An 18,392-nucleotide genomic window follows, 5' to 3' on the forward strand; every position below is an offset into this window, starting at 1 on the left:
GAGAAAGAACCTAAATTGTTTTACAGGTCTGTTAATGACAAATTGAAACAAAAGGAGGGAATCAATAAGCTGAAAGTAGAAGGAAATGTCTACAAAGATGTAGTTATGCAACTTGAAATAATGAACAAATGCTTCCAATCAGTCTTCACTAGAAAAAGTTATTTTGTGGAGCAGGAGGGAGTGACTAGAAATATAGTGTTAAAGGATGTAAGAGTTGAAGTGCAAGAAGTATACAAATTACTGGAAACTCAAGATGTGAGGAAGCCCCAGGACCAGACGGGATCTCTAACTGGATACAAAAGGAATGCAGAGAACAACTAGCGGATAAGATTCACGGTTTGTGTGTTCTCTGAAAGAAGGAAAAGTGCCTTGGGAATGGAAGGGGGCCATTGTGGTACCAATTTATTGGGGAGGAAACAAGGAAGAACTGCTGAATTATAGATCAGTGTCCTTGATCAGCATGGTTGCAAAACTGTGCGAGAGAACCCTGAAAGACAGATGGATAAAATACCTGGAGGAGATGGACATTTTGGCAGAAGGTCAGTTTGGATTCAGAAGTGGAAAGTCATGTGTTTCCAACTTGTTGAGCTTCTACTCAACGTGCTACATGAGAAAGACAGTTCGGTGGATTGTGTGTACAGTATTTAGATTTCGAGAAAGACTTTGACAAGGTACCCCACAAGCAACTAATGTGGAAATTAGAACACACAGGAGGACTGAAGGGGAACTTCAGAGTGGATGAGAGACTTCTTGAGAGACAGACAAATGAAGACAGCAATAAAGGACAGAATGTCTGGATGGAGGGAAGTAACAAGTGAAGTCCAACAGGGCTGGGTGTTAATGCCCATAAGGTTCCTGAATTATATAAACGAAATGGTAGCTGGAATGAACAGTTAATCAAGTCTGTTTGCTGATGATGCAAAGATCATGAGGAGAGTAGAAGTTGAAGAAGACTGTAAAATGCTGTAGGAACACTTATGCAAGTCAGTTAGCTGATGATGCAAAGATCTTGAGGAGAGTAGTTGAAGAAGACTGTAAAATGCTGGAGGAGGACCTGGATAGGATTCATGATTGGAGCCGGATGTGGGAAATTAAATTCAATGCAAAAAAATGTAAAATATTGGATATGGGTAAAAGTACAAAGAGACCATCACTGAACTATCTGATGGGTAATGAACTAATCACAAAAGCTACAGAAGAGAAGGACTTGGGAGTGGTGGTCCAAGATAATTTGCCACCTGAAAAAAACATTAACAAGATAGTTAGAGAGACATATAATCTCTTGACTAACATAAGAGTAGCATTTCATTACAAGGATGAGGAGGAGATGAAAAAAAAAAACTGATAGTGGCCATGATCTGCCCCAGGTCAGAATATGCAGCAGCAGTGTGGTCCCCACATAAAAGGAAAGATATAAACAAGACTGAGAGAATACAAAGAATAACAGCCAAGATGGTCATTAGCTTGACATGTGTCATACAGGGAAAGGCTGGAAGAACTAGACCTGCCTTCCTTAGAGGAAAGGAGAGAGGGGTGACATGATTGCAGTGTTCAGGGCCAGGATGGGAGTAGAAAAAACTGACAGAAAAGATCTGTTTGTATGGGATGTGAGAATAACAAGAGGACATGGAATTAAAATGAAAAAGCCATGTTGCTTGAAGGATATCCTGAAATGTAGTTTTCCAAATAGATGCATAGACCTGTGGAACTGCCTGGACAAAGAGATCATCCAGTCTAAAAACTTTAACAAGTTCAAGGCAAAATCTGACTTACTGAGAAGCAGAGATGGGACACAACAAGCGTAACTCATTTCCTGTATATCCCGAATGGGTAAAACTAGGTAAATACACACACATCTATCTGTCTACATATAGCCAGACGCCATAATCCCGTAAAGGGTGGCCAACTGCCTATCCAAGCAATAAATTATATCATCCTAGCATGTCTCAATGCAATACAACACACCTACCCAATGCATCCCATACCACAACAAAACTCTCCACTTCTTTACATTACACTCAAAAAAATACAGCACATTCCACAAAACATCACTCCACACTAGACTATACACCCCAAGTTTGTGACTCAGTTGTGTAAACACTAAACTACACACTAAACAAAACACCTTCCATAATATCCAATACCAACCCTCCCCCCCCCCACAAAAATCAGTGCACCCACCTGTTTATACACAAAATCAAGAGGGCAGCCCATGTTGATGTCAAGAAAGTCAAAGTCAACCATCTCCTCCAGCAGCTGGGAACACTTGATCATAACTTCAGGGTTGTTTCCACACACCTAAAGGAAGCTTCAATAATGTAACACTTCATTAAGTTTAGGTAATCATCACCATCATCATTATTAACATCATTATCACCACCACCACCATCATCATCATCATCATAAGAAGATGATGGTATACCATTTACACCAATCTAACCAATATCCAGTGGCATATTTGGCCATGGAATTTTTTTGTGGTCTGGGAGCAGTTATCATTGGTGTCAGATAACTGATTTTCCAACCATCTTGAGTTTTTTTGTGGGTGTTTGTTGTTTATGCATTGTTTCCCTGGTGTTTAGCAATAATACTGATAATCCTATGTGTGTTTTAATGTCTAAATATTGCAGATTTACCTGAAAACAGTGCCATAATTAGGAAGGATACTGTACAGACATTAGTGTACAGGTAGGGTGTTTTTTGGTTTTCAGTTATTTTTCTTCTAATGGTTTTCTTGGTGTTTAGCATTACTTTGGATATTCCTATGTGTGTTTTGATGTCTAAATATGGCAGACTGACCTGAAAACAGTGCCAAAATCTGGAGGGGTACTGTACATGCAGCAGCGTAAAGGATGGGTGTTTTTTGGTTTTCAGTGTTTCTTTTTGCATGTTTTTTTGGCGTTTAGCAATACTTTAGATATTCCTATGTGCGTTTTGATGTCTAAATATGCCTGAATGACCAGAAAACAGTGCTTAAGTAAGCAAAGGTACTTTATGAATAGGTCAGGTATAGGTTGGAGGTTGGGTATAGTAGGGGGATATTGTTCATTATCCGGACACTGCCACTACCTGGACATGCCTTTAGCTCTATTATGTCGGATAATTGAGGGATTACTGTATATCAGAAAAAGTCCAATAAGCCAGAAGGGGTCCGGACTGCCTGACCAATTCAACTATGTTCACCACAATAAGGTAAATAAAAGACACGTTTATCAGTGTACAGTACAGTACAGTAATCCCTCATCTCTCTGGATATGCAGTATGCGGACCTGTTCATTATCCGGGTACTGGATCTAGGCTTTATTAAACCATAATCCTAATTTACTTGCCATTATCTGGATGTAAAAGTCTCCGAGAACTTCGGCGGCTAGCTGACATGTTCAAACATTCGGTGTCGTAGCCACTGGGCTCGAGCCATGAGCAGAAAATAAGCCATAATCAACAAGCAGAGCTAAAATGTCTATCTGCCCCTGTACTGAATGATCTGCCCCTGTACTGAATGATCAAAGTCCCGTGCTGGTCCGATCACTCCCAGCTAACCTCCACCACCCAAGTAATATGGCTGTAAACCACAAGCAGTGTCAAAATGTCCATACACATCCCCACCAAATGTCCAAAGTTGTGCGGCCACCGGGCTAAGTCTTTGCCAACTGCCACCATGCATTGAACACGGACCACAAGCCACAATTGCGTGTTTGGTGATAGCAGCTGTCCGCCTCTACCAAACATCCAAAGCCACCTTGTCACCAAGTTTTGTTTCTGAATGGCCACCACACATCTAACAGACCACTAGTGAATGTACGATGAAAGTGCCAGTCCGCCTCATGACAGAAATATGAAAATCCTGCCCGCAGGCTCGCTTCTCCCCCCCCCCCTTCCCATCCTTCCTCTATACCCTTCCGGCTCCCTCCTCGCTCCTTCAGTCCCTCCCCTCCTTCGCGCTGACAACACTAACTCGTGAGTTTTTAGAGTTGTTTGCGATACATTACAATACTATTGGTCGTATCAAAATTCCGAAGTGGCCATGAGAAAGCTCATGAAATTCTGCATCTAGGTGCTACCAAAGTTTTGCACTAAGATTGTGAGAATTTATATGCAGGTAAGTTTTACTCCTGAACACTATTTATTCTCACTGCATTTCTGTACTTTTACTCACCAGTTTTCTGTGTTTTTATTAGCTTATCTTATACTATATGCACCAGCAAAGATGATGGTATACCATTTATACAAATTTAACCAATTTCCTGTGGCATATTTGGCCGTGGAATTTTTTTGTGGCCTGGGAGCAGTTATAACTGGTGTCAGATATCTTATTTTCTAACCGTCCTGAGGTTTTTTGTGGGTGTTTGTTTATGCATTGTTTCCTTGCTGTTTGTATTAACCCGCCACGTGCCGGCTATTTTAGCCCTATGGGTCACCCCAGTGCCAGCCATTTTTCGATTTTTTTTTTTTTTTTTTTTTTTTTTTTTGGGGGGGGGGCTAAAATGATAGATTTTGATGTGGAAAAAACGAATTTGAAAAGATTAGTAAGAGAGAGTAAGAAGAGAGCAGATGAGGAATTTGGAAGGAACTTGAGTGTAGAGTGGAGGGAATGTAAGAAAATATTCTGGAAAGAGGTAGAGAAAGTTAGACAGGGTGCCAAAGAAGTTTGCTGGGGAGTGAAAGATAAAAATGGTATATTACTAGTGGAGAAGGGAGAAAAAGTGAACAGATGGTGTGAACACTTTAAGGAACTGTTGAACATAGAGAATGAAAGTAATGCAAGTATAAGGGGTTGGGGACTGGCTGGGAAAAGAGGGGAAGAAATCAGCAGGATGGAAGTTGTGGAAGCAACGAAGAAAGTTAAAATGGGGAAAGCCCCAGGAATTGATGAAATGTGTGGTGAAATGCTGAAGCATGGGGAAGAGATAGTAGTAGAATGGATGTGGAAGACATGCAGATTGGCCTGGGAGGAAGGTAGAGTCCCAGAGGACTGGAAGTCAGGTATAATTATTCCCCTGTACAAAGGAAAAGGGGAAAAAGAAATGTGTGATAATCATTGGGGCATTCGTCTTCTTAGTGTAATAGGAAAAGTATATGGTAGGATAATCATTGACAGAGTTAGGGAAACAACAGAGGAATTAGTTGGAGAAGAACAAGGAGGTTTTAGGAAAGGAAGAGGTTATGTAGATCATATATTCATTCTTAGATCTTTAGTGGAAAAGTATATAGAGGAGAGAAAGAAGTTGTATGCAGCCTTCATGGATTTGGAGAAAGTGTATGACAGGGTGGATAGACAAGGATTGTGGACAGTATTAAGAATATATGGCATGGATGGGAAGTTGTTAAGGCTGTGAAGAGTGTGTACAAGGGTGCTAAGGCTGCAGTGTGTGTGTGGATAGTGAACTGAGTGAATTTTCCTATTTGAAGGTTGGACTGAAACAGGGATGTGTCATGTCTCCATGGTTGTTCAATCTGTACATGGATGGGGTTGTAGAAGAGATACAAGGTAGGGCAATGGATGTTGGAGCAGCCCTAGTGAGAGAGGAAAGTGTTTGGAAACTCCCTGTACTGTTGTTTGCAGATGATACTGTGTTGTTAACCCCTAAAGTCCTAATCGCATCAGTTGATGCGATTTAAGTTTTATGCCAAAATGCCTAATCGCATCAACTAAGCGGGGTCTGTAAAAAACTGCGGAGCGTTTGTTCGGCCCTGAGTATGACATACATGGCTTCAGGCCAATGAAAACTCACCCCTGATGTGGCGTGAGGAGGGATCGGACCAACTCGGGCGGTGGGGGGACAACCCCCCTCTCTGCCGCCTCCATGCCACCCTCTACTCCACTCCCTCACTCCCTCCCTCCTTGTCCCCCATCACTCTCCCACCTGCATCTCTCCTTCCACCACCACCTGCATCCCCTCCCACCCTCTCTTGCCCCTCCTCCCTCCCTACTAGCCTCGTCCCCCCTCCCTACTAGCCTCGTCCCCCCTCCAAACCCCACCCCATCCCTCCCTCCTTGTCCCTCACTACCCTTCCAACCCCCTACAGACCCCCGAGAGTTATCAGGCCTGATGTACGTACCTGTTTCATATTATTTTTATTTCTTCCCAAATTTACATATAATTACACCTCACTCTGTTCATTTCTCACGTCGTACATACCAGTTTCCGTATGTACGTAATTGGAGAATGCTATATGTTGTACTACATACAACGCATCTTTTTTTTTTTTTTTCATTCTCCCTACCTGCCCAGATTAGTACCTCTGATTAGTCTCCACCTCCAAGCAAACATTTACTCTGGGTAAACACAACCGCCAGCCCTTCGTGGTCAACTTATCTGCCTGTTTGTTAGTTAGTTACAGCCACTACTCGTTTTACGATGGGGTTATGTCAGGTCATACCTTATCGTATACCGATTTGATCGTAAATCGGGAGATTGAAACACATTATCAAAGGGGGGGTTACGTCAACTCAGCTTCCCAAAGTCACCTACCCAAGACTGAAATAAAAATTACAACCCACCTTAATCACTTCCTGTGTCGGTCCAAGTCGTCTCCAAAACCAAAACAAATACTATCACACCAATACAGGCAGCATTACTCACGTACAGTAAATAATTGCAACAACATAACAATCACACTTGGGTAACATTGGCCTGGTGCTACACAATGTATAGGCCTACTGTAGCACGATGCTTGGCTGAGAGGTGACGATAGCAGGGGGGGAGCACACGTGAACGAGTGGAAAAGACAGGGCTTTGAAGGGATGGCGGGACTGCAACTGAACCAAAACAATGCTCTGCACGCTGGGGCTGCCATCTTGCCTGAGACAAGCGACTATCGCCTTGCATGTGCCTGGCGCTTCATACAAAATTTTCCGAGGGCAATATCGTTATAGTAGGAAATTCATCAGAAATCGGATTTTGGGGTGGAACTTTTCTGTTATCGTTGTAGCGAATTATCTTATACCGAATCAATGTAAAACGAGTAGTGACTGTAGTTAGTTAGTTAGAGAGTCACTACACATAACAAATAATTCATGATTCAGTGCACTGCATACTTTTTGTGCTAATTCTTCTCAACCCAAGAGTTTGAGGCTGCTTATAGTTATTACTTTTGTTCCAAATTCTGTATACGTCTCTTTTCTCCTCAACGTTGCATTACGAACACACTGTACAACGCTACGCGCGACAATATTGGTTAGCATTTTTTTTTTTTTTTGCACTTCCTTCACAATGAACACATTTACATACATGTATGTTTCATGACTGACTACTGATTACTTATTTTTATGAATTCCTTTGTATTTTACCCACGTGTTCCTGCTACCTGGCATGTCGGCCAGGATCAGCCTAGGCTATCATGACTGTGATTAGCACCGGCAAGGTGCGAACGTTTCCCACCACACACCCATGTGTGGTTCCTTTCAATGTACTTGAAAGGCAATGCATTGCATATGTTTTCCTTATTTCAGTTATAATTGGCCACCAGATTTTATGAGGCTCTGTACTATTCATTACTTTCCGAAATACTGTATACGTCTCTTTTCTCCTCAACGTTGTGTTACGAACACACAACGATATGCGCGACAATGTTGGTTAGCATTTTTTTTTTTTTTTTTTTTTTTACATCCTTCACAATGAACACACTTACGTGCATGTGTTTCATGACTGACCATTGATTACCTATTTTCATGAATTCCTTTGTATTTTACCCACATGTTCCTGTTATCTGACACGTTGGATAGGGTCAGCCCAGGCTATCACGACTGTGATTAGCACTGGCAAGGTGCGAACATTTCCCACCAAATTATTGCTTTTTTTTTCCCCTTTCTTATGCATGCATCTATAGCATTATTCAACTCTATTTTGTTGTCCATGAAGGTTATAAACATTTCTATGTGTCTGTTAGTTTTGGAATGATTATGAGGCCTTGTTGGGCTACTCCCCACACCTGTTTTATCTCCCCACACGTACATACACACCTGTTTTTATGGTTGGTATGACAAATCCCACTGAAATGGAGGGTTTCCACAAGAGAATTTGGTTGTTGCCAAAATTTTTCTCCTCAAGTACGGTACCACCAAGGCCTTGTAGGCCTACTCCCCACACTAGTTATCTCCCCATACCTACATACATACTTGTTTTCATGGTAAATGTTACAGAACACACTGAAGTGCTTTCATTTCATGTGAAAAGCTGGTTATTTCCAACCCCTGCACCTATAGGCCTACTCTTCATGGCCCACTTTATCTCCCCACAGCCTAGTAATCTCCCCACACCTACATACACCTGTTTTCATGGTTTGTGTGACAAAACAATTTGAAATGATCTGTTTCAATAAGAAAAATATGTAGTTATCAAAACTTTCATGTTTCTTATTGTTTTTGAGGGGTAACTATCATAAACTTTTTTTAAACTTTGACGCGCGATTGTGCGGTAACCATTAGGCCTACAAGGGTACGGATTGCATTGTCAGGTGTGTAAATTCTTCCCCTTTAGCCAAACCATGATCAATCTGCCCTTTGTGAAAGTCGCCAAAACACCCCCGAACTGCAGTTGTGGGAGGCACCCTGCCTGAAACAATTGTGGTCTTTAGGGGTTAAGTGAAGATGAAGGGGAGATGCAAGGCTTGGTGAATGAGTTTAGGAGAGTGTGCAAGAAACATAATCTAAAGGCATATGTAGGGAAGAGAAAAAGTTATGGTCTTCGAGTGAAATGAAGTCAGTGAATGTACAGTGAGGATGGATGACAAGGAATTGAAAAATGTGAGTGCATTTAAGTACTGTAGTTGGGTAGTGTGATGAGTAAGAATGGAAGTTTAGAGGGGGAAGTGCTTGAAAGGGTGCAACAGGGAAGGAACGTTGCTCGTTCCTTGGGAGCAATGGTAAGAAACAGGGAAGTGAGCATGGAAGTGAAAAAGCTACTACATGACAGTATAGGGATACGAACTCTAACGTATGGTAGTGAAGCTCGGACTTTGGTGGAGGGACAGAAGTCATGAGTGAGAGCAATGGAAATGAGTTATTTGAGAGCAGCATGTGGAGTCACATGGAGAGACAGGCTGACAAATAAGGAAGTGAAGGAGCATTGTGGTGAGGATGTGGATGTGACAGGAAGCTTTGGGAGAAACAGAATGAGGTGGTTTGGACATGTGGAGAGGATGGAGAACGAGAGACTGAGGAGAAGAGTGTATGTGAGTGAGGTGGGGGGGGGGGGAGAGGGAGGGGTAGGCCAAGGATGAGATGGAGGAATGGAGTGGAAAGGTATATGAGAAAGAGGGGTGTGAGCTGGGAGCAGGGCAATGAAATGGCAGGGGACAGGGCGACATGGAGGTGATCTGTTTGTGGCCACCCCTTGTGGTATTGTGGTGTCTGGCGATAGATAGACAGATAGAAGAAGGTTGACTTTTCCACATGGGTCACTTACTAGATTTCCATTGGGAGACTGTAACGGTGGAATGGAAGAGGTGGTAGTGAAGTTAGATTTGAATGAATTAAAGATTGACCAGAATATTTAGTTATCGTTTGGGTTGTTTAGTAGTTTGTTAGCTTGTCTATTACGAAAGTTTGATTTAGAAAGATTGATAATAGTTTTGGCATGGTTTCTGATATTTCTATAACAGTTAAAGGTTTCTTTAATTTTGGTCCTTGAGTAATTTTTTTTTTTTTAAGCGAGGAAGAAGGAACCAAAGGCTGAGCCCGCAAAACGTTCTTTCCATGAAAGAAATAATAATAATAATACAAAAGAGAGCCAAATTCAAGATCCATTCATTTCAAGATGCCTGGACACACTGTGTTTGAAAGACTGGAGATCATAGGACAGGAAATACAGATAGAGGGAGACAGTTCCGAGTTGACCCGTTGTATAAATGAAGGACTAGGAGTAATGGCTAACTCCTGCATTAGAGAGTTGTCGCTAGACGGGTGCTGTGCACCCGCTGTAGAGGTGGAGGGATACAAGCAGACAGTTCAGAGGAGCTGTGACCATTGAAGCAGTGATAGAAAAGAGATAAAGAGGCAACAGTGCGGTAAAGAGACAGAGGTTGAAGGGAGCCAGTAAGAGGAGAGTTGATGAGACGAATAGCCTTTGACTCCACCCTTTGAGAAGAGTTGTATGTGCGGAGCCCCCCCACACATGAGAGATGTACTCTAAACAGAGGTGAATAAAACCCGTGTATAAAGTCAACAACTGTGCAGGGGTAAAGAAGACACGGAGTCGGCTTAGCACACCTAATCTCTTGGAAGCAGATTTTACAAGAGATGCAATATGATCTTTCCAAGATAAGTCCCGTGTAAGTGTTATAGGCTATTGTTTTGTGTTCTGTTACTCTAGCACAATTGTGGTCAAACCATTTAGGTGAATTACATCTTTTTCTGTAACTATGGTGGAGAATGAATGTTTCCATGCTGACTTTAATGAAATCCTGTATGTGGCCAAATAAGGAGTTTGCATCTTGAGAGAAAAAGGAGGTCCAAGGGACATACATGAAAAAATTTTGGAGACCCTACCAGTCTGCCCTGTCGTAGTGCCATTTAGCCACCAAAACAGGTTCAGAGCAAGACTCTGTGGTAGGTGCTGAAATGGTGGCTTGTATCAGACACTGACCAGAGGATCTGAGGGGGTACTTCGCTTCAACATTATAATTATCTGAATTGGTTGTTAGAAACAAGTCCAGTAGGTGGGGATTTTGATCTGGGTTATCTGGCACACGGGTAGGTTGACTGATTAACTAGGTGAGTTATGAGTCTCAAATAGCTGACATTCAAGACCAGAGTGATCAGTTCTGGCTGAATAAGTGAGCCATTTAACATCAGGGATATTAAAATCACCCAGGATAGTAATTTCTGATGCAGTATTAATGTTGAGGACACTTAGTTGTGAAGACAGAGAGTCAAATAAACTTGGCTCTGGAGGGGCATTAGGGGAATCATGAACACACCAGATATACTACATTTTACCAAAAGAATTTAATTTGTATATGGAATGGTCAAACTAAGATCAATTAAATTTAGTAATCTCCTCCAAGGCAATTTCTGATTTAGCAGGGCAACATATGCCTCATTTGGGTCTGAAATTTTGACTCAAGATATAACCAGAAAAATTAACCTTCCTAGGCACAGAGATGCGATTCGCGTTCTTTGGGTGTTTCCTGGTAAAAGCACAGAGACGAGATTTGAGTCCCAAAGCAAAAAAAAAATTTGCCAAAAAATAAGTTTTTGACCGATCTGCATTAAATTTTGGTGCGTCCTAGCAAACCAATCTAGCATCCAAAGTAAATACTTGGCAACCCTGTAGGCCCGGAGATGGGACAGAGCATATCAGTATTCCACAGTACCTCACCACCAGCCACGCCGAAGGGTAGCATTCCGTCCCTCGTCCCTATAACTCCCTCTATTTCCCCTGCCCCGCCCAAGGCAGAAGTCACAACTGAAATATCATTACTGTATAGTGTTTGTGAATATACTGCACTGTGAAGTGACTGTGTCTATGGAACATACATACAGTATATTGTTTATAAAGCATTGGCACTGTTATCAACCATTAGGCCTAAGGCAGGAGTCATGTTTGTTATACCAGGGTTTGCTACTCTGCGTCACCCTGCTCCAAATGATGGAAGTATTTTACCTGTATAGTGAAGCAAATGTTTGTACTGTGTGAAAGATATAGTGCCTGAAATAGTGAAACAAATGACCTACCTTAGCAGGCCTTATGTAAGCCATAGAGGTATGCCATAGTCAGGAAGGAAACAGGCGTCACATATGCCACAGAGGTACACCAAATTCGGGAAGGAAATATAAAGGATGTTGGGATGGAATCATTGTGACAGTGTTATACTGCGTATGGTTTAGTGTGAAATATACGTATACAGTGCAGCGAGTGTTTGTGGAGAAAATATTGTGTGCATTGACTGAGTTAGTGCAAATGTAGTGCAAGAATGAGAGGCAACAAATACACCACACAGCCACAAACTTGAATGAAAATGTATTGCACCATCCTCAGACAGTGATATATTGTGTATGGTGTAGTGTGAAATATATGTATACAGTGCAGTGAGTGTTCATGGAGAAATATATTGTGTGCACTAACTAAGTTTAGTGCAAACACACACACACACACACACACACACACACACACAACAGCCGGAGAGAGCAGACGTCCCAGCTATCGCTGCTAACCTTAAGTAGTTTCAGGAATTTTGTCTGTCCTGTCTCCTAAGGTCTTGTTTTAAATTTAAAATAATGCAAGTTAATAGACTACCAAAAATGTAAAGATTTATTATCTAGAGTATACATGAATGTTTGTAGTTTTTTTTCGGTAACAGCTGTTTTGGTACGTTAACCAACATCAAACATAGCCGAAAATGTAAACAACGAGGGACTCGAATTTCAAGGATTTGATACAAATACCAATGTCATGGACCTGGTTAAAACAATAATTATGAGGATTAGTGAACTTGAAAAGAAAGTAGAGAATCTAGTGATAAAGGATGTGTCTGAAAATACAGATACTACCATACAGAGTCTGATCCAGTCCAATGAAATAGCGAATGAAGAGATTAGAAATTTGAAGCGTGAAAATGTCGAATTGAGGAGGAAACTAGAAGAGAGTACTAATAAAACGGAGAAGGTGAGTAGTGTAGTAGAAGAACATAAGGCAAAATGGGCACACATAGAAGAAGAACAGAAAGAAGTGGTCAGCTTAAGACAGATCATCCAGGAAGAAAGGGAAATGAACAAGAAAAAAATGGAAGAAAATGTAGTGAAAATACTGAAGAAAAAAGAGAAAATAGTAAGAGAAACTGTAGAAAGGAACAGATGTGTGGTAGTAATTGGAAACAGGGAAGAGGAAGAAAAGGTTAGGTTCGTAAGACTCGAGAGAAACACGAACCTGGTGAGAGGAATATTAGGCAAGACTGACCCCGAAGGAGACAAGTGGGTAAAAGAAATTGAGGAAGTAAGGAGGATAGGGCCTTATAAGAAAGGGGAAACAAGACCAATGAGAGTCAAGTTTACATCAGAAAGTGTAATAAATGAGATACTTAAAGTGACCTGGAAATTAAGCAAAGAGGCGGGGATGGAAAATATTATAATAAGAAAAGATCTGAATGAAGAAGAAAGAGGAGTTTTAAAATCATTAATGGAAGAAGTAAAGGAAAAAAATGATAAGAGGACAGAGGAAGAATGTAATACTTTTTTTTGGAGAGTAATGGATATGAAAGTAAGGAAGTGGTATTTAAGGAAATAGAAGTGAAGGAAACTAAGGGGGATGGCTGGGAAAGATCAGAAGCTGAGGAAGTGGTACGGACAGAGAGTAGGAGAGAAGAGGGTATTAAAAACGTCAAAAATAATTTGAAGGTGATATATACTAATGTTGATGGTTTCATATCGACAAGGATTGAAATTAAAGATTTCTTGAGAGAACATGAACCTGATGTCATGTGCTTTGTAGAGACCAAATTAAGAGAAGATATTGATGTTCATTTGGGAGATGGTAAATACAAACTGTGTAGAAAAGACAGGAAAGAAAGAAAGGGAGGAGGAGTGATGATAGCAGTGAAGAACAACATAAATGTAGATACTGTGGAAATGGGAGAAGGGAAGGCTGAAGTGATATATATGAAATTAGAAACTGGAGAGAATGTTAAGAGAGATACGGCAGTAGTGTATGTTCCCCCAAAGACGAGAGCATGGAAGGATGACGAATACCATGAACTGTTGTCAGATATGGCTATCTATTTGCAAAAATAGTTGAGAAATGCAATAATATAATTTTAGTGGGTGACTTTAACTGTAAAGAGGTGAACTGGGAGGAATGGTACTCGGGAGGCGGCGAGGATTCATGGGGCACTATGTTATTAAATATAATAATGAATAATGTGATGACGCAATGGGTCAAAGAAGAGACACGGTTTCGAGGTGAGGACACACCAGCAAGGTTAGATTTACTGTTCACCAAAGAACCCGATGTAATGGAATCATTGAAATATCTCTGACCTTTAGGAAAAAGTGATCATGTGGTCACTGAGTTCCAGATGTTAATAGGGAACGTCGAGCCAAGAGACGAGCTTCATAGACAGGGAAGATACAACTTTGGGAAAGCAAATTTTACAGGATTGAGAAACTTTTTTGAAAATGCGGATTGGAGAAAATTCAGAGAAACAAAAGAGATACAGAAGAAGTGGGATATCTTTCTAGACCTCTATAATTTGGGAGTGGAAAAATTTGTACCAAGAGTAAGAGGGAAAGAAAACAGGAAAAAGGAGTGGTTTAATAGAAGGTGTATGATAGCAAAAAAGGAGAGAGATAAGGCGTGGAACAATTGGAGAAAGAGACGTGACAACAGAACAAAGGAAGAATATAAAAGAACAAGAAATGAATACACAAGAATACGTAGAGAAGAAGAAAGGAATTTTGAAAAAGGTATAATAGACAAATGCAAGGATGAACCCAAACTGTTTTATAGATTTGTTAATGGCAAACTGAAACAAAAGGAAGGAATCACCAAACTGAAAGTAGAAGGAGAGGTCTTTAACCCCTAAAACGCGGATCGTCGCGTTTGCGACGCTCGGCCATAAGGGCAGGACGGCGGGTCGTCGCGTTTGCGATTTGAGTAAATTTTGAATAACCGCGGGCAAGCAGGCTCCAGCTGGTATTGTCTATCAGTACCACCACCCTCTAGCTACAACTAGCATACTTTACCTTTGTACTACTGACCTCAGTTGTTGCCAAATATCGCGTTTTCCCCCCGTCCCCCCCCCACCACGGCCCGGCCAGCCTGGCTGTGATACATGGCAGCGCTCTGAGCGCTCAGAACTGTAAATCTGCGATCTCCTCTCACGAGCAGTTTATGCTACTAGGAAACGCTTGTTTCCCCAGTTGTAACACTAGCTTTTTTTCTCACGGTTTGCCCCTGTTTAGTGTCAGTTTACTGCAGGCTTTCAAAGTGAGATTATGGCGAGTTCTAGCTCTTCCCACTCAGTGCAAGCGGCCGACAGGAACGAGAATAAAGTGGCGGACGTAAGGCAGAATAAAAAGCGCGCCGTGGTGATCTTTTGGGAAGTAATATGATTGAAAATAATGTAGTATACATGTTTTTAGCTGTGAAAATGGAAATGTTTGTTGAGTGACGGGAAGACCGTCGCCACAGTGCATGTCGGCCGTACGCTCCGTTGATTTTAGCCTTATTTTCAGTGCTTATTGTACAAATACGGATTCCTAACTACCTTTACGTTGTAGTATAAAGTTTACTGTGACAGAATAAGGCTGTGGTAGAGGGGAAACCGGGTTGCTGGAGGTGTGAAAGTGAAGATTTGGTTACCCAACTTTGCAAGTCTCCACACGTCCTTGGGTAGTCCACGAAGGCTCAACATGTGTCTCAGGAGAAAGCTGAATGTAAGTACTATATGCCATAAAAATTTTAATGCTCTAGGGTTAATCTCTGATTTTTGGCAAATATTTTCCCACAGGTACTCAGACCCCGCTACAACCCCGCCACAGCGGGGGGGTCGGCCGTACACAGCCGCGTTTAAGGGGTTAAGGATGCGGCAATGGAAGCAGAAATAATGAACAAATGTTTCCAGTCAGTTTTCACTAAAGAAAAGGAGCTTGTGGAAGGGGAGGGAGTGATTAGAAATGTACCAGTGATAAAAGATATAAAAGTGGAGGTACAGGAAGTGTATAAATTACTGGAAACTCAAGATGTAAGGAAAGCCCCAGGACCTGATGGAATTTCTAATTGGGTACTGAAGGAATGCAGAGAACAACTGGCGGATAAAATTCACAGTTTAATCGTATGCTCACTGGAAGAGGGGAAAGTGCCACAAGAATGGAAGAGGGCAAATGTGGTACCAATTTACAAGGGAGGAAACAGGGAAGAACCCCTGAATTATAGACCAGTGTCTCTAACCAGCATGGTCGCAAAATTGTGTGAGAGAATCCTGAAAGACGGATGGATAAAATATCTGGAAGAGATGAATATTTTGGCTGAATGTCAGTTTGGATTCAGAAGTGGAAGGTCATGTGTTTCTAACTTGTTGAGCTTTTACTCAAGAGCGACTGACGAGGTACAGGAGAGAGATGGTTGGGTGGATTGTGTGTACTTAGACTTAGAGAAGGCCTTTGACAAGGTACCTCATAAAAGACTAATGTGGAAACTAGAATATATAGGAGGACTGAAGGGGAAACTTCTGGAATGGATGAGAGACTTTTTGAGAGACAGACAAATGAGGACAGTAATAAAGGATAGGATGTCTGGATGGAGGGAAGTAACAAGTGGAGTCCCTCAAGGCTCGGTGTTGGCGCCAGTAATGTTCCTGATTTATGTAAATGATATGGTAGATGGAGTGAACAGTTATGCAAGTCTGTTTGCTGATGATGTAAAGATCCTGAGGAAGGTAGAGGTTGAGGAGGATTGTAAAATACTGCAGGAGGATTTGGATAGGATACACAGTTGGAGCTGGATGTGGGAAATGAAATTTAATGTAAAGAAATGTAAAATATTGGAAATGGGTAAAAGTACCAGGAGGCCATCACTGAATTATTTGTTGGGTAATGAATTAATCACAAAAAGGAGAGAAGAGAAAGATTTGGGAGTGCTGGTCCAAGATAGTTTGTCACCAGAAAAGCACATTAACAAGATAGTTGGAGAGACTTATAAACTCTTGACTAACATAAGAGTAGCATTTCATTATATGGATGAGGAGATGATGAAAAAATTGATAGTGGCCATGATCCGCCCCAGGTTAGAATATGCTGCGGTAGTGTGGTCCCCACACAAAAAGAAAGATATAAACAAGATTGAAAGAATACAAAGAACAGCAACCAAGATGGTCCCCAGTCTGACAGATCTGTCATACAGAGAGAGGCTGGAAAAACTGGATTTGCCTTCCTTAGAGGAAAGGAGAAAGAGGGGAGGCATGATTGCAGTGTTCAGGACCATGGTGGGAGTAGATAAAATTGACAAAGAAGATCTGTTTGTATGGGATAAGAGAGCAACAAGAGGACACGGAATGAAATTGAAAAAGTCAAGCTGCTTGAAGGATATCAAGAAATATAGCTTTCCTTACAGAAGTATAGACTTATGGAATAGCCTGGACAAAGAGACTGTCCAGTCTAAAAACTTAAACGAGTTTAAAGCCAAATTTGACTTATTGAGAAACAGCGATGGAAACCCACGAGCATAGTACATTCCGTGTATATCACAGTTAGGTATAAATACTTAAATATTGGAACGACTTAGACAAAGAGGTGGTGCATGAGAAAAACATTCATGTGTGTAAAGGTAGACTTGATAAATGTGGATATGGAGACAGGACAACACGAGCATTGCTCAATTCCTGTATACTACAAATAGGTAAATACAAATAGGTAATTACACACACACACTACATAACTTCTCATCTTCAAACCCCTCAAGGTCCTGCCAGCAGTTCAACACCTCTGGATGAAGAGAGTTATCCATATTTTGTTGATCCTTATAGTGACCTATTTCTATATTTACACAAATAAGTATTGTTTTTTACATATACACGTATGAGATGGAAATAAATACAGCTTCAGCATCAGTAGCTAGCAAAAAGACTAGTGGTCATGTCGAGTTTCTGAGAGCACTATAAAAAAGGCTTATGAAATTTTACATGTATACTTTGAATAAAACATTCAATATGTAGGTGTGGGTGAGGCAGGAAAAACTGACAATGTCCTAGAGGTATATTGTTCTTTATCGTCCAGGTAATAGTCGCATCAATGTTTTGAAAACATCAAGAGAAAGCATATAAAATTCTACATCTGTACAAAAAAAAAAAAAAAAAAAAAAAAAAAAAAAAAAAAGCCTTTGGAAGCATAATTTTTAGGTACAGGCAGGGGAAGAGAATGTTTTTATCTCGCTTGCAGGCAAAATATGCAGAGCGCAAGGAGGAGTATTCTACCATCATCGTCCATTTACTCGAAAAGTATTGGACATATTGATTTCCTGAAAGAACCATGATAAAGCACATAAAATTCTACACATGTACATGAAATAACAATGTAACATCTCTGATCAAAATTCGTCGTTACACAGGCGGGAATATGACAGTTACTGTGTGCGAATGACGAAAGTGCAGCACGTGCATGAGTACCCAGTAGTTTTATGTGATTTACAGTACTTGGAAACTATGAGGTGCATGAAAAATCTGTGGACACCACGAGAAATCCCACGAAATTCTAAATAAGCTGATGAAATAAAAACATAACGTCTGCGCGAAAACTTTTTCGCTAGAGCACTGTGAACAAAAAATCAGTTCCCTGTAGGAAATTACTTTTAGTTTTTAGCTATTCTCTCAAAAACAAAAAATTGTATCAAAAAGCTGAAAACTTTATTAGAAAGCTGCTTTAGTTTTTAGCTATTTTCTTGAAAACAAAAAATTGTATA

General features: G+C 41.0%; 1 protein-coding gene across 1 annotated transcript in view; it reads right to left on the reverse strand.

The window, feature by feature from the left end:
- The window catches only part of Dus3 (Dihydrouridine synthase 3), a 329,322-nt gene that overhangs the window by 127,159 nt on the left and 183,771 nt on the right, over window positions 1-18,392 (reverse strand). Inside the window, exon 7 of the mRNA XM_080275728.1 lies at window positions 2,182-2,298. Within this exon, the coding sequence (XP_080131854.1) occupies window positions 2,182-2,298 (117 nt within the window). The remainder of the gene's footprint in view (window positions 1-2,181; window positions 2,299-18,392) is intronic.

This window comes from Coenobita brevimanus, chromosome 62 (assembly GCF_032717465.1).
Source record: "Coenobita brevimanus isolate Jiangsu-jjx chromosome 62, ASM3271746v2, whole genome shotgun sequence".
NCBI classification, from domain to species: Eukaryota; Metazoa; Arthropoda; class Malacostraca; order Decapoda; family Coenobitidae; genus Coenobita; species Coenobita brevimanus.